General features: G+C 50.1%; 1 protein-coding gene across 4 annotated transcripts in view; it reads right to left on the reverse strand.

Annotated features, from left to right (window-relative positions):
* Adcyap1r1 (ADCYAP receptor type I) overlaps window positions 1–24,350 on the reverse strand; it is a 44,240-nt gene extending 19,890 nt beyond the window's left edge. For 3 of the 4 annotated variants that reach the window (XM_038318936.1, XM_038318935.1, XM_038318934.1), the window contains exons 1-11: window positions 24,300–24,350; window positions 22,977–23,082; window positions 10,585–10,692; window positions 8,107–8,127; window positions 7,189–7,230; window positions 4,520–4,629; window positions 3,946–4,043; window positions 3,444–3,576; window positions 2,097–2,250; window positions 1,711–1,771; window positions 1,003–1,072 (exon numbers count right to left, since the gene is read on the reverse strand). In XM_038318936.1, the coding sequence (XP_038174864.1) occupies window positions 1,003–1,072; window positions 1,711–1,771; window positions 2,097–2,250; window positions 3,444–3,576; window positions 3,946–4,043; window positions 4,520–4,629; window positions 7,189–7,230; window positions 8,107–8,127; window positions 10,585–10,692; window positions 22,977–23,082; window positions 24,300–24,350 (954 nt within the window). The remainder of the gene's footprint in view (window positions 1–1,002; window positions 1,073–1,710; window positions 1,772–2,096; window positions 2,251–3,443; window positions 3,577–3,945; window positions 4,044–4,519; window positions 4,630–7,188; window positions 7,231–8,106; window positions 8,128–10,584; window positions 10,693–22,976; window positions 23,083–24,299) is intronic. The other variant, XM_038318937.1, reaches the window with a different exon arrangement.
* Between the last annotated feature and the right edge of the window lie 215 nt (window positions 24,351–24,565).

A 24,565-nucleotide genomic window follows, 5' to 3' on the forward strand; every position in this document is an offset into this window, starting at 1 on the left:
CAACAGAACAAAGAAGACATTTACATATAAGGTGGTGAAGCATGCAGGATCTCAGGAGCTGTCCCGGCCACCTGTGCAGGCATCTGAGCAGCACAAAGAGGTCTCCAGCATAGTGCATAGGTGTTTGGGATAAATAACTTTCCAGCATATAAGATTCTGTAAGAAGACTGAGAATTGGAAATGTGAAGCCATAAAAAACAGAAAAGTAGAGAAATGGATAGCAGTTTTAAGAAAGAAAATAAATACATCATTTCTTAAAGATACATTGATAACTGAAACCACAACCGTGTTGTGAAGGGATTAAGAGGAGATTGGTGGCAAAGCTTGAACTGATAGAAATCCTCCATAAACAAGAAAGGAGTCTGGGGACTGTAGAGATGAAGGCTGAGGCTCCCAGTGCACCAGTCACGTTGGCCTGGGAACATGACAAAATAGCCAAGAGGTGTCAGTGCTCCTCAGCTGATCCAAAGGACAATCTGCCGGAGGACAGAGAAGTTCACAGGGATATCCAAAATAAGTACAAGCCACCAAAGGGCTGTTTAGAAGTGCTCGGGCCCACTAAGAACACAGAGAAACAGACACGCCATGAAGAAGCCAGCACCACCTCCACAGGACTGTGCCCCATCAAATTTCTTGCACTGCAAGTACACGGAGTGTCTGGGGAACAAAGCCACCAAAGGGGACGCGAGCTGTTGAAGCATTTTTGCAAAATGGCGGAGGATCTGAAATGTTAAACGTATACCCTTTGACCAGCAATTCTCTAGAGAGTCACTTTAAAGAAAAGCTTAGAAATACTCAAAATTACACACAAAATTATTCCTAGTAACAACTTTCATAATAATTAAAAATGGAATAATACACCTGGGCCAACCCTAGAGGAATAACTTAGTAATGTGTGCATCAGTGTTATAGCATATACGAAAGCTGTGACAGAGCTTATCTTTCTGTTCCCTGTATTCTCTTTGTCTACCTCTCCCTTCCCTTTGTCCCCAGGACACTCACCATTATAGAACCAACCACAGGGCCTTTGATGACCCACCACAGGGCTGTGCTGTCGTTCATATCCCAGCAGCTGAAAGACGGCAAAGAGGGGAAATCATAACAGACTCTGCAGAGCATCACCTGACAGGAGGGGCCTGCACTTTTCTACCCCTGTAGCCACTGACAGGCAGATCTGCAAGTAGGGTGGGTGCTAGAAGAAAACCCCTCACCCAAGGCTCGTTTGCTTGTTTGTTTGTTTGTTTGTTTGTTGTTCTGCTCCCTTGTCATAGCAGAAACTGTAGCTCAAGAATCAGGGTTATAGTGGGATCCCTGGAAAGGACATGCCTCCCATTCAGATCCGGGGTCCTTAAGATGACCTTGGGGTTGAGAGTGACCTCATCTTCAACCCTCTTCCTCCTCTCCAAAGGATATCAGATGTTCAGAGTAACCCCAAACCAGATGGGCTCAGAAATGTACCCCTTCTCTTGCTGGGTTGTCACTTAAGACAAGGCTGACCACAAGGGGTGAAGGCTGAGAGGAACCTCGGATGAGGCTTTGGTCTGGGGCTGAGACAAGTCTGATCCAACAAGGTGAGGAGTCAGGTGCTGCGCAGAGCTGGGGTTTGTTCAGAACAACGCTGGGGAGGTCATGTGAAACCAGGCAAGCACTGAAGCCCATGCCTGAAACGTCCTCAGTACCATAGCCTGACATTCTCGGGGCTGTACTCACCCTGCATCATCGAAGTAGAGCCTCAGAACAGCCCACACAGTCACACACACAGTAGGGGTCCCTGAAGAATGACAAAAGGAAGTCCAGCTTGCCCGGGGTACTTTTAGCCTGGGGTGGGGATTCCTGGGGGGACCCTATTGTATCTCATCTCCAGCCTTCCTTCCATCTCCCCCAGCTTCAGGCCCTTTGGTCTCCCAAGATGATTCCTGGGTATAGCTCTCCCTCAGAAAATGGGGTCCCCATGGGAAGGAAGTAAAAGAGAAAATGATTCTAAGAATTAACAAGAAGTCCACAGCCTTCTTGTGACGTGAGGGCTCTGCAGGAACCAAACGTACAACTGACTAGGAGGCCTGAGCCCATCCGGACTGACCCAGCCAGGAACGTACCCCAGCCAATAATGGTGTACCAGTAGAAGTATCTCCTCTCGGGGAAGAAGGTCTCTACCAGCAGTGTGAAGAGGTACAGGCCTTCAATGAACAGCCAGAAGTAGTTGGACACCACGCAGTAGTGGAAGAAAACCATGACAGCTTTGCATTCCACCTACAGTGACAGCCGGAGGAAAAGTTAAGCTCTCTGCCCCGCCCCCAGGTAAATCCTGAAATCCAGCTCCACAGAACACAGGGAAATGCTGAGGTCTATCCATACTGGCATACTAAGCCTCAGGCATCCCAAGGACCTAAGGTTGTAGGCATTCCTGGATGAAAGAGGCAGAATACACAGCATCCTAGGACATGGGAAAACCTTCCCAGTGCAGAAAACGCTATGAACCGGTGATAACAGGCTAAAGCTCCAAGCTCTACTTTCCCACCATCTCGCCCCTTATCCATCACTGCAAGCCAGGTAAATAGGAAAAGAAGCAACCAGCAGCCCCCACAGGAGACTGCTTACAAAATGAGGAGCTGGACACTTCACAGGTAGAGACACAACTTGGCCATGGGAAATCTCTTCTCAAACAGATCCTTAAAAGATGCCCTCCCAGTGAAGGCCCCGAGTGTAGCTTGCTCTTCTCCCACTCTATCATAAGCTGATTCTCTGCATACACCTCCTTCACACATCTGTGCTTGGGAAGGTGTCTACAAAGACCCTGCACACTGGCAGAAGATTCCACTTGGCTGGTTACAGAGCAAAGGACTGGGTAAGCCCTGTCTGAGCCTCATCCTCTCATGGCCTTCCTGGCCTAAGGTCCAGGCTGAGGGCCTGTGTGGCTAGATTTTTCTTTGGGCTGCTAGCTCACAATAATGACAAAGAGACTTATTGTTAATTATGAAAGCTCTGCTTTAGCTAAGGCTTGTCCCACTAGCTCTTAAAACTTAAATGAGCCTGCCTTTAATAACCTATGTTTTATCACGTTGCTTTTTACCTTTCTTTCATTCTGTATGTCCAACTTCCTCCATGTTTCCTTGGCTTCTCCTTTGTGCTTCAATTCCCTGTCCTCTTCCTTTCTCTCCCCGGAAATCCCACCTATACTATACCTCCCGCTTAGCTATTGGCTGTTCAGCTTTTTATTACACCAATCATAGCAATACACCTTCACACGGTGTATAAAACATCCCACAACAGGCTTGACTGTGTTTTTGGCTGGGACTGAATTCATATACTGAGTATTGTAACCACTCCATAGCTCCTGAACTTTCAAATGACCTGGGATAAGGTTTTTACTTGCAGGAACACCTTCCCTGTAGGGTGCTAGCAGTGCAGAGTCCCGGGGTGGCTGGGCTGCTTGGCACACTTACAGTGGAGACGAAGCAGTGACTGCTGTCCTGCTCGGCATACAAAATCCAGTCTTTGATGAAGACAGAGATGGCTCTCAACATGAAGGACACGAACAGGTTCATGTGGATGAAGTTGCGGGTGCAGTGTAGTTTCCTATACGGACCAGGAAGGGGAGACCATGAGCTGCACAGCATTTCACACCCTCGGGGTGGAGGGCATCTGGGCTTGTCTTAATGGGGTCTCTCTCCCAGACCACCCTTTCCTCCCACCTTGATAATATAATCTTCTGCCTTCCCCACCATGGTCATCTGGTCATCTTCTGGCCAGATTTCTTTCTCCAGCCTCTCTACCAGGGAGATTAAGGCAAGCAAAGGAGATTTCTGGAAGGGACTGTGCCAGACTGTGTGATCCTAGATGCCTGAGCTGCCCTCTCAGGCCACCCATCTGCTATGCTAAGGACAGGACCCGTCTTCCAGGGGCATTCCAGGGATGGAGAGAGGTAAGCACTTGGAGCATTCTCACCGGAAGCGGCACAAGATGACCATGGCAGTGGTGAGGGTGACGAGGGACGTGCTGTAGCCGACTGTGTAGAGGGCCTTCACCGACAGGTAGTAATAATCCTGGAGCAGGGCACAGGACACACAGGGCTCCACTTGGGACCAGCCACTGCCTCCCTAGGACCCACACCCAGCATCCCAGACCAGGGCCTGCCCATCTATAAGCCCAACATCTCCCCCTTCTCTGCCATCACTCCACTCCTGCTGGATGCCTGCTCCTCTCGGCAAAAGGTCAGTACTCTAAACTTGTTCAGACTGTATAGAAGGCAAGGGCCCTGATTAATCAGAACAGAAAGCAGCCTTAGTCACCTGAAGAATAGCGGAAGAAATGCCCTGCTAGCCCCAGCATTAAGCCCTCAATTGTTGGGCTATATGCAAGGCAATGTCCTGAAAAAGTAGCCAGGGTTGAGGGGACAACCCCGCCCCAGCAGGGTGAATGAACATCCTAACCTCCATGCTTCGGGCTCAGCATACAGCAGGTGCTCATGAGGGCTGCCCAGAGCCCCAGCTCCTCAGAACTAACCCACCATCTGACTTACCTGATCCCCAGACTCGGGCTCATAGTCATCAAACCCACAAGCATCGAAGTAATGGGGAAAAGGCTCTGACCAGCCATCCTCTGTGCAGTTCCGGCCCACGACCCCCATGTCTGCAGAGAACAGAAAGCCAAGCGAGGTATGTGAATGACTTTAAGGGACTCTGAGAATGATTTTATAGTGGGAATTCCTGAAAATCCGCGTGTTCACCTGGAGGCTCGAGCTAGAAGGCACAAGATGGAGTGACTGCTGAAGACCTGGCATTCATTCTTCACTAACGACGGCAGGGCATGGGGTAGAATGAATGAGCAACCTGACCGCTTAGCCAAGGGTCCAGCATGCCTGTATCTCTCCTGCAATATTCTTACTCACCCAAAGAGGATTCAGAGCCTGCCCCTAGGGCCCTGGATCAGCACTTCTCAGAAGGTCAATGTGCAGACCTAGAAACTCGCCACAAATGCTATTTCCAAACCCAACCCCAGTCCCAGCCCCAAGGACCCTAATATGGCATCCAGCATTCCGAGACCTCCTTGAGTGACCGTGGGGTGAGGATTTGGCACATTTGAGTGCAGAGCTCTGAGCCTCCCAGCACCTGGAACATCTCACGTGGATGGGGCACCTGACTTCATTGCATTTTAGCAGCCCAGGCCTACTCTCTCTTCCTTTCAACCTTACAAATCTTGGCGGGCCTTTATTGGTGTTTCCTTGCTTTCCTTTTGCCTTTCAGGGTTTTGCAATCTGTCTCCTGTCATCAATGTGCATTCATTCCCTTTGGATTGACTTTAAGGCCATTGTGTGGGACACTGGAGGGACAGAACAGTCACAGTTACTGAAAAGGGCATTTGCTACCTACAAAGCAGAGTGGAGGCTATTTTTTATGTGAGTGGGTTGCTTCAGCCTGGAATGACATCATGTCATTATGAGTCGGTAAGAAACACTAAGGTCCAGGGAAGCACAGGGCAAGGAGGCCTTTTCTTCTAGCTAGCTCCAGATTCTTGTCCCTAGTTGGCAGCCCAAGAGTTACCCATCTCTTAGGAAACATCAAAAGGAACAGGGCTTAGGGTAGTTTTAAATCTCCAGAGAACAGAAAAGTTTTTTTTTTAACTTCAGCTGTGCACCCCTGGTCAGTTTGTGGGCTCAGTAGAGTGCAGATTCTGGGGCCTCATCCTACAGTCTCTGATATAGTCAGTTTATGGGTTTCAAAGACCATCGACTTGTGTATGGTAAGAGACTACTGTGGGTAGGGAGTTTGGAGCACATACTTCTAGAAAATATCCTGTCCTCTGTGAGTAAGGTGGCCTCTAGGGAGCTCAATGAGGAGGGGGTGGATCAGTGCAGGGTAGAAGGGAGAGGGGAAGACCCCTCACTTTTCTAACCAACATCCTATTCTTGCTGGTAGACTTGGAAGGTGTAGGGCCAACTTCCTTCAGTCAAGAGCATTGGACACACCCTTGCTAGCACTTGGAGAAACTGGGCTGGTGGGAATGGCAGAACAGGGACCTGCCCAGGAGAACAATCTGCTCAGCAGGGGAGGGTCCCCACAGCTTCTCTGACACCTGTGACACAAGCCAAGAAGGGGGTCCAGAAGGCCCAGGACTTCAGTGTTAGCAGTGTCACCAGACAGTCTCCTAGTCAGAAAATGTGTCTCCGGCTGCTGCTGGCAACCTCCCTGCAAAGTCTCCTGAACAGTTCAGAAAATCTGAATGACTCCCCCATCTCCCTGTGACCTGGATGGCCAAGCCACTGCCCTCTGTGGGCTTTGGTTAACTGTGCCTTGCTCATCTCACAGAGGTAGGAATAAGAAAGGGACAAAGGGTACAGAGGAATTTGAAAATCAATTTAAAAAAAAAAAAGGCTTCCTAGAGGGAAAAGCCATTTCCTGTCTTTTATTTCCTCTTTTATTTTAATAACACGGTGTAGGCTCGGAAAAACATAAACATTTTTCTTCCCAAAATGGTTCTATGAATATTGTTCTGATAGGAATCTCCGGAAGATGGGGCGCTCTCCAGATTGTCACAACCTCACAGTGACAGCCTCTCTTTGTCTGGGCTGCTTTGCTCCAGCAATGTCACAGGGAGCACAGCACCCTCCCTGATAGAGCCCCACCCTCTCACTTGGAGAGTGGCTGGCCATACATCTGGCCCCTACATCAGTAGAAACCCCAGAATCTGCACTTTCCCCAGTCTGCAGAGAGCAGGGATGGAATGGGGAGGCTTCATCTCACTCAGTCACCGGGCATCCCCCTGGCACATGGCCTCTTGCAGCTCCAGTCTCACCAGGGTCGCGGCTTATGGCTCTGATGCTTACAGTGGCGCATGGCCCCCTCCAGGGAACTGGAGTGCAAACCTGAAGTCTGAGAACCTCTGCGGGAGGGAGATTCAAAGCCACCAAAGGAAGACCCTGTAATCCAGAGCTCTGCACTCATAATACATGAAGGGGTTTCAAGACACCCCTAGCTCCCCCATAGCACGTGATTGCATGCACGATGGATGTACCATCCTCTCTCTGGGGACCTGAGTGCCATCTTCCAAGGAGGCAGCACACAGCTTTCTCAGAGAAGCCACATACTCAAAACCACACAGAATAAAGTCCAGCTACAGAGCAGGTCTCGGAGCTCTCACCGCAGTGCCCTCCACCCCGCCATCCCATGGTGGCTCCAGGTCCCCTCTCACCTGTGATTTCCAAGGAACTACTATCGGCAAAACCAGAATCCCCTGCAAAACACAAGCACAGGTCAGAATACTGCTAAAATACTGACTGTATCAACCTGCCCCATAATCCAAGGCCAAGGCTGCCCAGTCCGCAGTGAGTGGGGTTGAGATCGAGAGGCTGGATCCACTCAGCAGCTACACATACATCCCTCTGGCACACGGCCGCGTGCAGCGTCAATCTCACAAGGGTGGCAGCTGCGTGGCTATGATACTCTGAGTGGTCCGTGGCTCGGTCCACACCAGAGAGCCTCTAGAGGATAAGCTGGGCTTTGGGGTTTCTTTTTCAAAGTTTGACCTCCACCATTGTTAAAAGTCTGTTTTTCACCAAATGGACCCCCAAAGCCCAGAAAGTTCATCTGCAGTTTTCTCCCACCTCCCTAACCTTGATTCCCATATTTTTCCAAAGACAGCCTAGAAGTTAACGCCACTTCCTCTCAACTTCTCAAAATTGATCTCTAAGCTGACATGCCACCTCCTTCAGGAGGTCTCCCCTGACCACTTCTCTGTCCCTCGGCATAATCTGCCTTTAACTCTCTTCTGTTCTCTTGATCCACAGGTACATTTCCCCTCCTGGCTGCTGGAATGACAGTCTCTGCATGACCTCACGAACAGGGCCAGCCCCCATATAGGAACACACATGCACTATGCACACAGATGGACTTGATTTCCAACCCCTCTACTAGTGACTCAAACTCCTGACTCAGCTTGAAAGGACCTTGAGGCCAAATACTGTGTCCCCCATCTCTTCTTGCCCTCAGGATGGCTAAATTGTGGGGGAGGAGGGAAGAATCTGGCCATGCATGCTACCCTTCCTGACCATCATTCCAGCAGGCAGCCAGGGGCATTGGATCTCCTGCGCCCTCCCAAAGGTCCTCTTACCTATGGTTTCTGTCATCCAGACTGTATGGAGAGAAAGAGAGAGAGAGAGAGAGAGAGAGAGAGAGAGAGAGAGAGAGAGAGAGAGAGAGAGAGAGAGAACATGAATGTGAATATGAATGCAGAAGTGAGTAGGGCCGAAGGTCTGTTCTCACAGGCCATTCTCTCCCCACCACACCCCCAACTCTGAGCGTGTTCTAAGGTCCTGAAGGCCTGAGGATCCCATGCTAGGACCTAGCGAGCTCAGGGAGGCCTCTAAACTCTACCTCCAGATCGGTACAGAAGGAGGAAGGGGAGGCATTGGCCAGGCTCCCACAAAGCCAGCACCTCGAGAAGGCCTATCCAACACCATTGTCACTGAGCTTCCTAGGAAAGAGAAAGCCAAGAGAGACTGCAGTGCTATCCCTTCTGTGGGGAGGGCAGGTCTCACTACCAGGCTTGTGAGCAGAGGTGCTAAAGGGCCTGCTTTAATGAACCATTAAGAGCCAGGTGTAAATAACATTCCGAGCTCCCTGAGGCGGGTGCAGCTGAGGGAAATCATGTTACTCTCATTCCTGCCACCTCTTGTGGCTGCTACCATGGGAGAAAACAAAAAGGCTTCTGTGACTGGAATTTACCTAGGGATCCCGTTCCAAAAGCTTCAGATAACAAATGGAAATAAAGCAATGGGCACATAGAGAAAGTGATGAAGCTGGCTTCCGTGGGAATAAACCTTAGGAGTCAGGCCCTGTCCCTGAATTCACCCTCTGGCCTTCTCTGGGGCACAACCAGTCTCCAAACCCTCAGGATGGGAACATTTCTGAATGTTCTGGTTTCTGAACCAGCTTCTTCTGGGCCAACACGAGGTGGACAAGATGTGGGGAAAAGAAGGCTATCTAGATAAACCCCACGTTCTTTGGGCTCTGGATACGAAGTCAAAAATGGAGGCTGGGGACCCCAGGGAATACCACTCTTTCTCCTCCTCCTCCTGCAACCCACGGTGGAGGTAAGTTATTGGCTGTGGCTTCCCAGCCAGGTCCTGGCATCCGCTCCATGAAGTCAAGCTCACTGGGGTTCTGTCTTTGGGCAGAGTAGTCCCTTGTTCCTTGATTCACATTTCTGCATCCAATATCACAGTGCCCGTTCCATGGGATCCCAATTTGGCCACAGAAACTCTACACATCATTTTGGTGGCACCAAAGACCATGAGCAGACATGACACGTGAGCTCCACACAAGCCTCCACCCAGCTTTGGTTGTGCTGGCTTGTCTTATGTCAACTTGACATGCAAACTGGAGTCATCTGAAAGGAGGGAGCCTCGATAGCAAAAATGCCTCTATATGATCCACTGTATGATATTTCTTAATTAGCCACTGATGGGGGTACCATTGTGGGTGGAGCCATCCCTTGGCTGGCGGTCCTGGATTCTACAAGAAAGCAGGCTGAACGAGTCATAGGAACCAAGCCAGCAAGCAGCACCCCTTCATGGCCTCTGCATCAGCTCCTGCCTCCAGGTCCCTGTTCTGCTTGAGTCCCTGCCCTGATTTCCTTTGGCGATGAAAGAGCAATGGGGACGTGTAAGCCAGGTAAGCCCTTTCCTCCCCAGCTTGCTTACTGATCATGGTGTTTCCCTGCAGCAATAGAAACCCTAACTAAGACACATCCATCACACACTTACCCCTGAAGTCAGTATCCACACATCATAGACTACTTTCCTTGGTGTCCAAGGCCTTTTCCTGGACAGCTGGGGTAGAGGAGCAGGACTCCAACTCCTCTTTCCTGAATCCTCACAGCCACCCAAGGGCAGCAAGGACCAGGTACATGCTTTGCTTAGCCCATGTGTGGACTGGTGAGCTGGCAAACTGGCTAGCGGTCTGGAGGGTCGGGTACCTGCCCACATCGAGTGGTTAAAGAATGTGGGCACAGGTGTCTTGTCATCTTTATACTCCCATTCTGCCTGTGGATGTTGGATCCTACAGCCCCACACATGTATTCCTCCAGGCCTCTGAGACATCTCCGAGACTATGCCGTCGTCATGGTGACTGTGATGATGTCAGCTAACTTTACTACTGGATATGCAAAATGCACTAGGCGCTGCGCTACATAGAATCTCCATAAGCAACCTCGCTTTATCCTTACAAACCACCTGGGACACAGCCACTGTGTCTGTCACATTACCGTCTACTAGACCAAAAACTTGAGGGATGGTCTCCCTTGCTGAAGGCCCCTAGGGCCCCTAATGGGGTAAATATTAGAGCTGCCATATCCCAGACTGATCTCACCTACCAAGACACTCACCTGGCAAAGCATACCTGGCACTAGGTACTGTGTTGGAGAAATGTTTCCATGCCCTATACCAGCATGAAGGACACCATTCTATCTTGTCTGCCATCTATTCGTCAGGCTACTGAGTTCTTGAAACTGAGCTCCAGATAGGGGTATGGTTTACATGGGTTGCAGACTAAACCAACACAGCTGGGAGAGATTCTGGGCTCCACTTACCCTGGTCCGGGTTGAAGATCCGGAAGACGTCAGGGCAGCTTACAAGGACCATCTCACCTATTTGAGCAGGCTTCCAGCATGTGATATTGTCCCACATGCCAGGACAACCTGGAGGAGAGAGCTACCGTGAGTGTGTGCCTAGCCATATACATACCACATGCACACAAGCTTACATATATGACAACCAGACACAAACACAGTATACACACCCCACACATGCAAGTACACATAGGCACAACATACAACACTATACTATAGATGTGAACACACATCTGCCCCTCTGTAATGGTAAAATATCAACTTGACTTGATTTAGAGTCACCTAGGAGATGGGGAGGACATCTCCAGAGAGGATATACTAAAGAGCAATGGTCCATCCTGAATGTGGATGATATTACCTGTGGGTGGGCTGGTACCCTGGGAAAAATAAAGGGAAGGAAGGAGGAAGCTAGTGGGGTGGTAGCATACCCCATTTCTTTGCTTCTTAGGCACCATAACATGAGCTGAGATCCTCTACTGGGCCTCCCCAACCACAAACAAAACTCTAGAAACCATGAGCTAAAATAAATCTTCCCTTAAGTTATTTCTATTAGGTATTGCAATTGGGTGATAATAATGGTAAATTACAGCCACAAACCATACGCAAGTAACACACACACACACACACACACACACACACACACACTTTGAATGAACTGCTCAGAAGTTGGCCTTTGTAGGAGGCAAACAGTTTATGAGAATAGAAGGGACGTCTTCCTGGGTGGGGAAGGCTCGCTCCTGCACCGGGAAAAGTGCTCCAGGAGTAGTTCAGAAAGCTGCTGTGGGAGCTCCAGAGCAGGCGGCTCTGTGGAAAGCCCTCTTCATGCCACGGTTCATCTGAAGCCTGCCAGACTCCTGGATTCCCTAGCCTCCCCACCACTGCAGGATCTGGCCTCATATTCACATCCACAGCAAGTTTCACAGCTTCTCTGTGGGGGTAGGGTTGAGGCCAGACCAGCTGGCCTGAGGCTGCACCCTACAGCCCACCTCCTTCACAGCATAGGCTTAGAGCAATGATCTACCACCCACAAAGCTGACCTCTGAAGTGAGGTCACAGCTCCCCCAGCCGAGAGGATGGAAAGTATCCAGACAGAAGCTCGGAAGTGACCACAGAAAGACTTGGAAGAGGAGGAGGTGATGGAGGAGGCAGAATCCTTGAGGAGGCCAAGGTCAGAACCTTGTTGTGGGGATTGGCTGGCAGAGGGGAAGGGACCAGTACATAGGGAGACTTCAGAATCCCCAAGTCTTCCTGGACTGAGCAGAGAGGATAAGTCAGGCTCGCCTAGCTCTGATTTAGGAGGTTTTGGTGGCTTCTGGGATCCCTGTCCTTCTGTGGACCCCCCCCCCCCCATGGCCACCATCTCCCCTCTCTCTCTCTCTCTCTCTCTCTCTCTCTCTCTCTCTCTCTCTCTCTCTCTCTCTCTCTCTCTCTCCAGCCCTCCTCTGCACACTGCAGCAATACTCAAGGTCAACAACAACCACTTCGCTGCCAAATCTGAGGAACAATTTCAACTCCAGCCGGGTTGTACTCTGCCCACCTGACCGGCTACAGATTCTGGAAGTCATCCTGTCTTGGGCCACCTGCCCACTCACCTTGGATGAGCTCATCCCGCTCAGGGACTTAACAGAATGACATGCAGACATTTCTAGTAGTTAGCTTTCAGCCACCTTCTGGGCTGACCCCCAAGGTTAGTTACCAGCTGCATGTTCCCACTTAGAGGGGCCAAAGGCAAGTCAAACGCAGGAATTCTGGTCACCACCTAGACCCTCCGATAACATCGTATGTGTTTCAGCCCAGCTGGAATGGAGAGGGAGTCACTCACTCCTTCTCCATCTTGAGCATCATCTAGCACTCCTTGGTTCCCTCCAGACATCACTGGAAACTATCAGCCTCCACTGGACTCACAGGCTCCGCCTAGATCGCCCTTAGCTAGACCAAAATCTTTTCAAATTGCTCGGCTCGGTGACCCCTGACAACAAGTAAAATCCATGTTCTTCCTACCCCAACTCATAAGCATGATGCCTGTTGTTCCTGCTCTGCCTACCTAGCCCTGTCCCTACCTAGCCTGCCAGGCTTACTTCTCCTTAAGCACATAAGTAGTGAGACATGTCCTTTTGGTTGTGAGCCTAGTCTTTAAGGACTGAGCCATCTCTCCAGACCAGGAGCCATTTCTCCCAAGGAAAGGATGAGGAGGAGGAAGAGAAGGAGGAGGAGGAGGAGGAGGAGGAGGAGGAGGAGGAGGAGGAGGGAGAGGAGGAAGAGAAGGAGGAGGAGACACGGGTCAACAAAGGCAGAACGTATAGTGACATAGCTTAGAGTGGGTAACAACGGTGGAGGGGATCTGGAGATGGGTTCGGAAGCAGGTCAGACAGCAGCAGAGAGCTTCGGGAAAGGAACCTGACCTACAGAGGGTCTACAGATGGGAGAACTTCAGTGTTCCATAAGGCAAGTGAGTGACTGCCCATGCCCGACCTCCCAGGACTGCTAGAGGGACTAGAAAGTTCCTAGGCAGAAAGTTCTATGATCAGCACCATGCTGGCTCCATGCATGTTGGTTGTCATTGGCTTTAGTTTTGTTATTTCAAGTAGATGTTCCTCAAATCACTCCTTCGAGGGGGAGCCCTACTGAGGAGATAGAAGCCCAATGACCAGCTGCTGACAGGCTCAGAGGAAATCTGAGCAGGCAAAGGGGTGGCCTGGGCAGGCTTCATGACAGCATGGTTCCTCTGTCACAGTCATGACCCCTGGCAGCCCATGGTGTTCTCAGCTTCTATGTCTCTGAGAAGTTAGATCTTGCTGCTTTGGCATCCACACTAGTTCTCTGGCCTGTGACATCCTGCCTAGACACCCTCTAGGAGCTATGGAAATTGCTAAAGCTCTACTGAGTCCAAGTGTACAGAGACTCAGAGGACCAGATGAGGAAAGTCACCTATGTCCCAACCCATTATCAAGGATTCCTTGTCCACCCAGGATGTCTGGCCAGCACACAGTTGGCTGTGACATCATGTCCTTGAAAGAGACCCAAGAGCACATCTTTGGCTGTCATGGCCCGTGCTAACTATGAAATACCCGTGGAGCATGACCATGTCTGGCCCATACCCCCAGAAACCCTGGCCAGCAGATGTTCCCATAATTGGAGCATTAGGCCCTGACACAACCAGCTGCTCCTCTAGCTGATAATGCTGAGGTAAGGGGGCCACATAGAGGGCACAAATGTAAGAGCTGAGGTGCAAGGAGTGGCAGCAGCCAGGATCCCGAGCGGGGGACCAGTGGCGGAGGCAGGATAAATAATGCATGGTCTTAATGAAAGCTTTCCCAGTGACTCCACTGTGTCAGGTGAACATGAAGCTCACAAGAAGACAAAGCTGTAGGAAGGGAAGGGCATCCCTCCTGAATCTGCCTAGAAGAGCCCAGATTTATGATATGGTCTCCTCCACTGTGATTCAAAGACTAGTATCAGAGCAAGGGTCAGGTGTCTGTTGGTACCTCCCAACTATGAATGGTCAGATCTGGAATCTGAAACAGAGAGTTCACAAGACTGTCTAATCCTCAAGGATAGCAAGAATCACTGACTACTTTGTGGTGTATCTGCCAAGTTCCTTGCCTAGGGTTTCCAATGATGTACCTGTCACAAACCTGGAATTTCTCCCAGTCCTTCATTTTGTACCCAGTTTTGTCTTCTCATGAGGCTAGGATACCAAAAAAAGCCCAGAAAAGAGACTTCCAGGACCCCATGACCTAAAAGGACCCTCCACCTATAAAGACTGACCACCTTTAGGCAGGACAGGAGGTGGGCTCACAAGAGGCCTTTAGGTTTTCTGACTGAGGACAGAAACTTACATCCCCACCACACACAGAGCTGTGATGTTTCCACAGCTCAGCGCAGTTAATTTTGTGCTACTGAAGCCTTCACAATGCCTGTGCTCCTGCACGCTCTTCTCCTTTATCCCTGTTTCTCTCCTTTTCCTACTTTTCCTTCTCATTTGCTCATTAATTCAAAAGAGATTCAGCGAAGACATAATGAGTTCAGCAGTGCAGATGAAGCAAAAGCAGCCAGTCTGGGCCTTGCACAGCTCACAATGGTCTGGAATGTGGTGCTGAGTGAGTGAGATGCTAGTTTCCTATTGGGGCTGGAGATTTATAAGGAAATTAAGCATCTTTAGGCAGCACAAGTTATTGTCATACCATCCTGGAGAAAGAAGGCCTGAAATGAGTCTCACCTAGCTCACCTAGCAAGAATGCTAGGACTTGAGGGGATGAACCTTTCAACAACCCCAGATTCAAGAGGTCACCAGTGTCCTTTGGCTTCTGTTTCTTACTCCCAGCTTCAAAATTAAGAGCTTGGGATCCAAGCCTCCTCAACTCTCCCATCTCCTCTCATATTTAAAGATTTTCATGATCACACTGCATTCATCCAAGCAACCCAAGGCCCTCTCCCTATCACCAGATCATGGGCAGATACCCTTTGTCAGATAAGGTCTCACATTTGCAGGTGTCAGGGACTGAGAGGGAAGAATGTGTCTCTATATGGTTGCAGGAGATCTTTCTGTGCCTGGCATAGAGGATGTTTAAGATACTATCCAGGTGATCTAGTTTTGCGGCTCAGAGAGATGACACATTGGCAAGAAAGGGACATAGAGTCATACCAGGATCTGGTGGTAGCCCAGGGATCACAAAGGGATTGATTCAGTACTGTGTGACAATGGTCTTGTACCCTGTAAAGATTTGACAATTGTATTGGTTTAATAAAATGCTGATTTGGCCAGTAGTCAGGTAGGAAGTATAAGTGGGACAACCAGAATAGAATTCTGGGAAGAGGAAAGGCTCAGTCTGCAATTGTCACCCAGAAACAGAGGAAGCAAGATGAGAATGCCTCACTGATAAAAAGGTACCAAGCCACGTGGCTAACACAGACAAGAATCATGGGTTAATTTAAGATGTAAAAGTTAGTTAATAAGAAGCCCAAGCTATTGGCCAATCAGTGCTGTGATTAATATAGTTTCTGTGTGATTATTTGGGTCTGGGCAGCCAGGAGATAAATGAGCAGTTTACGCCACTCAGAGTAATGGCAGTAAAGATGGGTAGGACTGTGTAGGACAGATTAGAGACAGGAACAATAGGGCATGGTGAAGACAGAACTGGAGTGTAGCATAGATGGCTAGCACTCTCCAATGTCATGTGACTACTACTCTAAGCCCTTAGGAAGGAAGTAAAAGAGGTAAAATAGTCTCCAAAGCTACCCTGGGCCTCCACTACTGTTCTCTCTGTTCCTTCCCAGCAGCACCCTTGAGACCACAAGTAGTTGTGGAGTGTTTAACTAGTCAAAGATGTGATACATTTCTTTATGCTGCATGTGTTAAATGATGTAAAGATGTATTGCTCTGCCTGCCTAAGGCAATTGATTGGTCTAATAAACAGCTGAATCACCAACAGTTAGGCAGTAGAGGGATAGGTGGAGCTGGTAGGCAGAGAGAATAAAGAGAAGGAGGAATATAGGTTGAGGGAGAGAGAGAAGAGAACAAGAGAGAGAGGGAGACACCAGGGGTCAACCAGCCAAGCAGTCACCAGCCATCCAGACACGGAGTAGGACATACAGAATGAAAGAAAGGTAAAAAGCCCTGAGGCAAAATATAGATAAGGAGAAATAGGTTAATTTAAGTTCTAAGAGCCAGTGGGACAAGTGTAAGATAAGGGCAAGCATTCATCACTAATAATAAGTCTCCATGTCATGATTTGGGTGCTGGTTGGTGGTCTGAAAGAAAGCCTGTTACAAAAACAACAGGTTTCAATGTTCCAACAGAGAAGGACCAGGCAAAGCTAAATTCTATATTCCCACTATAGCTACCTATACTGACTGATGACTTGTATAAGAAAACAAAAAACAACAGTCATTGTTCTAATTTTTGGATGTTAAGACTGGCTCATAACTGCAGCATAGTCTGAGATACTGATTCACCTACAAGAGAGGTAAGAAAGTATCACTGATGTCACCCTGGTTTCTGACTTGGGCATCTCTATGGATGGATGATGATATAAATGGGTGTGAAGATGGATAGATAATAGATGGATGGATGGATGGATGGATGGATGGATGGATGGATGGATAGATGGTTGAGAGATGTTTGAATGTATAGATAGGTAGGTGGATGGGGCAATTGGTGGGTAGGTAGTAGGTGGAAGGGTGATGGATGGACAGACAAACCTGTCACAATGTAAGGACTAGTTAGACACCAAATGGTGAGAGAATTAGACAAGTCGAAAAATATGTTTGACCTCACATATGCTGGACTTGAGAGAGTAGTAAGAGCCAAAATTAAACCAGGTGAGAATGGATAAGGTGGCCAAGTGAGTTCACAGAAGAACACTCAAGAATGCGGAGGTTTAGAAGCAGAGTTGGCAAAGAAGGCTGCAGAGTAAAAGCATAGCAAGGCAGCGAGACAGCAGCTGGGAACGCGGTTTCCGAGAGAAGATGCTCAAGTTCCCACCTTTAGAGCAGGCCTTGATCCCCTTAGAGCTTGCTTCACTTGAGGGATCCCCGACTCAGTCCCTCCTGGTGACCTCTCTCTACTCCCCAGGGCACCAGCCAGCCTTCAGTCCTCCCAGATCAATCCACATAAGCCTGACTGAGGAATGAGGGCTCCGTGAGCCAGGAGGTGCTACACACTTTTAGGGTTGTGTGCACCTTCCTTTCGAGATGACACTCCATGCCAAGCAGCAGCGACTCTGTGACAGCAGGGGAGACAGAATCCACTTAGGCGAGGAGCGGAGAAAGAGAGTGCATGAGCCGTTAGTCTTTGAAGGGAACAGAATGAGGAGCTAATCAGAGGTTGTCATGGTGATGATTCTGTCCAGTTCCACATAGAGTTCAAAACTCTTGAGCCCAGGGACACCAGAGTGACAGACAAAGCCACGGTCCTCCCTTCTTTTCAAGATCCACCCAGGCATGTGCAGGGATTCTTAAAGAAAGTCCTCCATTTGAGCGTGAAAAACAATTTAATTTCCTGAGGAAAAAAATTCACTTGACAGCCAAGGTTTCTTGTCTCATCAAACAAACACCACCCCCCTTCCTGTCATGTGCGTTCTAAAGGAAAAGGGGCAGAGCTGAAGGCATCATATCTCCAAACGTGAGCCTGAGCCAGCAACACACCTGACAACCTCCCAGAATGCAGATGCTTGGGCCCCAGCGAGCCCAAGACATCCTATACAAGATACCCTAGGACCAACCAACAATCTGTGCTTAGCAACCCCCCAGGAGAGTCTGATACATGCTTGATTTCCAAATGGACCAGCTTCTGGAGAACATTGCTCTGAGAAAGTTCCTCAGAGCAAGGGTTTCTACAGACACCCACTTCCTCATGCTTGGGCCTGGCCAGTGTTAGAGCAGCTGGACTGCCAGCAGGGTCGGGGTGGGTGGGGGTTGGGTGGGGCTAATTTAGGCATCTGAACTCTACCTATTACAAGTCCAGAAATGCAACCCAAAGGCCTCTCTCCTGACCTGCCCCAGGGCTGCAGGCTGTGCCCATCATCTGGCGTTCCCTAAAGACTAGCTAGACACCAGCTCTTCTTAGACACAGGAAGGTTCCCAGGCTCACGGCCCAAAGCCCTACGAAAGAGGAGGTGTTGCTGGCCACAACCTAGACAAACCAACCCTGACCCAGGTAGAGGGATCAAATGGCGCTACACGGCCTGTGGTGTATAGAACGGCCCCGGGTCCCTTGCACGGCAGGCCCCTCTCCTTGTCCTCCTTCTCCTCCTCCTCCAAGGGCACAGCTACAGCGCAGCAGAAAGGGAACTCCCCATTCAGGAGTTCTGGGCACCCACCCAGAGCTGGCTGAGACTCTCTGTGTGACTTGCCCGTGACAGCACCTCTGGCTCTAGCTGCTTCATGTGTCATACGGCAGAGCCAGACTCGGAGCTGGCTTAAGTCCCGTGCAGGATCGGGGATTTGAAAAGAGAAACAAAACACTGAAACACCTCCATCCCTGATCCTCGTCCCAAGAAACCTCTTCAACACTTGCTCAGAGTGACGGGGTGGTATTTCCGACCCCGAAGATCAGGAAGATAAGGGAATATACGTGCTTCCCCAAGACAGTAATCCCCACCACACAGGGCCACACATGGGCCTCGCCTCCAACACACCAGGCTTTCATTCCAACAGACCCTGTTTACTAGATATGCCATGGCTGTCTCCTAACCTTATACTAGAGCTGAGAAATCCCCGCCACCAATGACAGCATCACCATGTTAAAGTCACTTGTGTGGTTGTGGTGATGCTGGTGGGAACACCCGCCTCACTGCCAGCCGTGTGAAACAGCACAGCACACACCATCATGTGTGGTGCAGAATAACTGACTAGATCATTGGCCCATGAATCTACTAAACTGTACTTTTAATGTTATTTCACAGTGTACTGTACTTCTCGATTTTACTGTAAAGCGTTCTGCCATGTTGTGTATTCTCACACATTGCCTGTTTACAGTCTCTGAACTGCACGATGTGGCCATGTGCAGAGGCTGACCAGACCACCAAAGCCTGTATTCCTGCACTAGGTGGTGATTTAAGAGGTTGTCCAGCCTCACCATTCTCAGATGACCCTGACATTGAGAAACCAGTGTGTGTGTGTGTGTGTGTGTGTGTGTGTGTGTGTGTGTGCGCGCGCGTGTGTGTGTGTGTAAAAGCTGCCCTGTGCTCAACTGAAACAAACTGGCAGGCTTTCTTCTTCACTTGCAAGCGTGTCCCACAGATACCAGTACTTTCTGGCAGTATCTATGCAGATCAGTGCTCAGGGACGACACAGCTGGAGAGGCAGGAGGGGACTGCAGCTGACCAATAGATGCTCTCCCCAACCAAGGCTAACAACACAACACAGCTCTTAACCCATGCCACTCCCAGATATAATGAGATCTTAGCCTGATTTACCTGCTCCATGGCCCTTTTTCTCACACCTTGACATCATGTGGGCACAGTGGTGGAGGTGGTTCTCTGGAGTTAACCAGCCTTGGACACACTTTCCAACCAACCGGAGGCTCGCTCTGAGAACACACCTCCTTGGAGCCTGAGCCCTGATGTTGCTGACCTTGGCTGTGGTGGGAAAGGACTGTCCGTTGGTGCCTTAGAGTGTTCCTAGGGACTTCAATGACACTGCAAAGTACAGTGAGACAGTTCCTGCTCCAGGGTCACAAGGTTGTTTAACCCGACAGCCCAGGTGAAGACACCTCTAGAGGCAGGCATAGGCTCATCAGAGGCTCAGGAGGACATGAAGGCCATTCCTCAGAGGCTGACAACAGGGATGAGCTGTGCAGACCCTGAACCCCGGCGTGGTGCTCAGAAACTGTCTCTTCAGATGCTTGTTTGCAGCAGATCAGACCACAGGCCCTTTAGGCCGCAGATTTGATGGATGCCACACTCATCACAGCCTTCCCAAGGGGGCCTTCCTCCCTCTGCCCTTGCCCTTCCTCTGTGGACTGTCCACCAATGAGGCACTTACGCAGACACCCTTTGCCTTTGTGCGGTTCTGCTCCGAGCACAGCAGGCCCTCTTGAAGACAGACCCAAGGTCGCCTTCTTTGTCCCACATCTCTTCATGTTTCCAGCCAAGAGGAGAGCTAGAACTGGGGAGCCTTTTCACTCCTCAACTTCCCTGTAGTGGATCGAGGGAGCAGGGATCTCTGGACCTATTTAAAAGTACACACTGACTCCTGCCACCCAGGCGTGGGTTTTTAGATAATGGATAACCCGACTCTTACCACCCAGCTTTAGATGACAAGGAAGCGAGAAAGGGATTCTCTGAGGGAATAACCTCATCTTCAGATGGAAAGAAGCACACTGCTAACTTAGGATGACAAGCTGTGAGCAGACATGAGCGCTGAGGACCCAAGTGTGTCTGCTAACACCTGCTCTCTAAGGGCCAGCCCACAGTTCTCACCTGAGGTAAGCATGGCTACCTAGATTTGCTCTCCCGCCCTCCCTCCTCTCCTCAGCTCTCTGAAGCCAGGGCTGGTTCTCAACTCTCCCCTGTGACAGGATATTTGATCACACTATGTGAAAGGCGCCCTCTGATTGGTTTAAAGAGCTGAATGGCCCATAGAGCTGAATGGCCTATAGCTAAGGAAGAGAGGCTAGGCAGGACTTCCGGGGGAGAGAGGAACTGGAGATGAATCTAGGTGCTCGAGAGATGCCAGTGAGACACTGTGGGAGTCAGACAAACAGCATGGAGGAGAGGGAGAGAATCACGTGGCAGAACATAGGTTAATAGAAACCGGTTAATTTACATTATAAGAGCTAGTTGGGAACAAGCCTAAACTAAAGGCCAAGCTTTATAATTAATAAGAAGTCTCTGTGTCGTCATTATGTGGGGGCTGGCAGTCCAAGAAAGTCCAAAAGCATGTCTGACTCCACTCCCCTCTCTTTCAGAAAGCCTTTCCAGACAGTTCCAAATGGTGTCTACCTTACCAGAAGAACTCTGACCTAGCAGAAGGTGGGAAGTCTATAAGGAGACTCGCAGACGCGGAGACGCTGAGGTCCTCAAGCCCTTCCTGCTTCCTGCAGATGACAACTGCTAGGTATTAATCCCCCCTCCATGATACCCAAGAACATGGAGGTGTGACATGTCTTCAGAGGTGATATGAAAGGCCTGCCAGGCCTCAGAGTGTGCCATCCTGAGGCAGTGTGCTCCAGTGACTGAGGACGTAGACGGCCCCAGTTCAGGTCCCCCTCACAATGACCCGTGTCCTTAGCAAGGTGCAGGATTTTCTTATGCCTCTTTCTTCATCTAGGAAGTAGGAGTGATTCCAAACAGCCTGTGCCCATAGTGTTCTCCCATTGCTCCTGGCTCACGCACTGTCTGATGCCCACCCATCCCTTGGACTGGTTTTCATAGTGCTAGCTTCACACCAGAACCTCCTGGGAGCTATTGAATGCCATGTAATTATGTCAAGCCAAGATGCTGGTTTAATCTGGACTGTGCCTTGGCGATGCTCTCCTAAAAAATTCCCTGGTGGGTAGGTATTCCAAGCTACTCAAGCCCTTCCTGCTCCCCGTGGCCCTCACCTCTCTTCTTCAGGGAAGCCCCCACCACCACCACTCGCCCCTTCTTGTATCAGTGCCTTCAGAGAAGAACACCCTATGGGCAAGCCTGTCTTAACAACTCCTTTGACCCGGTGTACAAGTGAGGAGTGTAATTACACTGTGCACAGCCTCACGCAGTATGCCTTCACCTCTCTTTCCTCCCGTCCTGAAAGTAGCCATTTGGGGACAGTGGCTCCAGGTCAGGATTCAGGCTGCATGGGGTCGACCCCATGCTAAGGTAGACAGGCACTATTATCTTCAGAACCCACTTTCCCAGCCACGCAAAGAAGCCACATAGATCAGAGATTCTTCACAAGGGCTTTTGGTTTCCTACCACTGTGTACCTATTTATCTGTCCCCCTTCCTCAGTTTCCCTACTTGGTGTGGGCTAGAGTCCACTTTCTGGTCTGGTATCAAAGCAGCCATGCCCAGCTGGGAGGACCTCCCCCCCCACCCCGGTCAGTCTTAGCAAGAAAGCCTCTGCCATAAATCTGGTCCAGCAGAAATTCTGTTAACTGGGCTGCAGTTTAATGAAGTCTTCAAGTAGATTGTTCTCAGAAGAGTTAGGTGAGTCCAGAGAGAAAGGCGCACCTCTCAGGATGTTGTGGAGCCCCACCCTCAGGCAGATTCAGCCTGCTCTGCAGGAAAGGAACAGGAGAAAAGCATGACATCTCTGAGATGCCCACCCAACCTCCCCTACACCTGTAAGGGGAGTTGGAAGAAGACCCCTGGGTCTTACCAGGAGCTGTGTCTCTCCCTCAGGACATGAACTGCTAGGAGGCACTGTTTTTTTAATCCTTGGGATCATTTGAGGGATCGGGCTAAAGTAATATGTGGCCGCATCCAGTATACGGTATAGGAGCCCCACATAACCAAAGCCCTGGGTTTGGCTTCTGCTTTCCACTCTGGCTTCTGCTGGACCCATCAGATAGGAAGTGACCCCACGCCCTTACCTCCAGCTGGCCAGATGCTCTATAGCCCAACCACACAGCCATCACAGCTGTGCTCCTGCTGCCACTGGTCCCAGGTGGCTTCTGAACCAGCTTGTTGGCAGCTGCTATCCAGACCAGGCCCAAGAGAAAACAGTAGTCACTTGAAGCCACCCAGAAAAGCCCATTCCAGGGCTGGCACAAGGAGAGCCACTCAGTGTCACTGAGCAGGGCAGATGTAGAATACCATGGCCTCAGAAGGTGTTGTGAAGACTCCAGAGTTCCACACCCTCCCACCCCTTCTACAAAACTAGCCTACACATGCCAAGGACACCAGGATTGTCTGCCTCCTCACTCACCTGGGGAAGACTCATTTAGGCCCATCAGGTCATTGGCCCTCTGGATCCTCTCCAGGCACATGGCTTGCTCCTTCTTGAAGATGCAGTCCGAGTGCATAGCAATAGCCTGTAGGACAAGGGGAACAGACAACAAGGAAGCAAGGAGATCCATTGACACCCCTCTGCTTTAACTTAGAAGTAAAGTGTTAATAAGGAGAAGGGTGACAGACCTCAGACCAGCAGGGCCACCAACATCTGCTTTGTTACAGATGCCATGAGGGCTCTCCCCAGACCCCAACTCACTGTGTGGGACCCATAGGTTCCTGAGCCTCAGTGTGTGTGGACGCATGCTAGATAAAACACTGCAGAGGGTTTGGGTTTCATCGTTTTTCTGTTGCAGATGTGTACTAAGTAGAGACGTTATTCAACATGTTCCAAGATACATGGTCATGTAGCAGGGTTTGAATCTGATACTCTGTCTACTGCTGCACTTTAGGGGAACGTGAGGGCTAGTAAACTGAGAGCTATAGGAGCAAGTGCCCTGCCTCAACAGACAGATTCAGGGGTCTCAGCACTCTCTTTCACAGGAGGAAAGACAGGCTCAGAGAAGAGTATGCAAAACCCCTCTCAGTCCCCACAGCAGGATCCAGCGACTTTACAGCCATATCCTGTTACCACGATAGATAGCCAAGTTCATGTCCATCAATCTCCACATCAGAAATTATTCCCGTGGCAAAGATCTGAGCTCCCAAGGGCCATGCCCCAAGACAGCGCCAACCCCAGCTGCTCACAGAGAGAGGAATGTGTCCATCCCGTCACATAGGGACATACAGAACAGGATGCTAGGGACCTGGGGCTCTAAGGACAGCCTTGTCCTGGCCCCAATGGAACTTTCCTCCTGTCCTGATCCTCACCCTTGCTCTAGAGAGATCTGAGCAGAGGACAGGGCCCTGAGTTTAGATGTCAGAGGGTCTCATGGGATGAGGACCAGAAGACAGTTCTGTGGCTCTAACCAGGGACCCCGCACACAGTTGAGCTATCCAGATACTATGCAACTCTAAATGCCACTGCACATGTCACCATCTTAATAGACCTGTACATTCTGTGACAACTTCCAGTCCAATCAACACCAGTCTTGAGGAAAATCATTTATCTAATTCACACCACAGCAGCATGACTGGTACAGTGTATGTGTGTATGTGTGTGTGGGGGGGGGGGGTGAGTGTTGTCAGAAGTTGACAGACGTGCCAGCCTAGGGGACGCCTTGGCTGAAAGAACACAGAAATAACTGGTTCTCCAGGTGGAGACTCGATACCCCTGTGGAGGGAGACGCTGGGCCCTTACCACGGGCAGCAGGAGGAGAGCAGTCAGGGAGCACCGCAGGGCTCTAGCCATGGTGCTTCCAGCCCGGCCTCTGGCTCTGGCTCTGGCTGCTGCTCCCAGCAGTGGAGAATCAGCACGGCTGTCCACAGGCTAAAGGGAAGGAAAGACAGCACAAGGTGTCAACGGCCGTGGGTTCCCTGTCCAGGCTTCCAGACCTGGTAAATCCTCAGGACCTGAACTCCTTCTCTTTCACCCTTCTATCCTACCAACATGAGGAGCACCATCTG

Source organism: Arvicola amphibius, chromosome 2 (assembly GCF_903992535.2).
Source record: "Arvicola amphibius chromosome 2, mArvAmp1.2, whole genome shotgun sequence".
NCBI classification, from domain to species: domain Eukaryota; kingdom Metazoa; phylum Chordata; class Mammalia; order Rodentia; family Cricetidae; genus Arvicola; species Arvicola amphibius.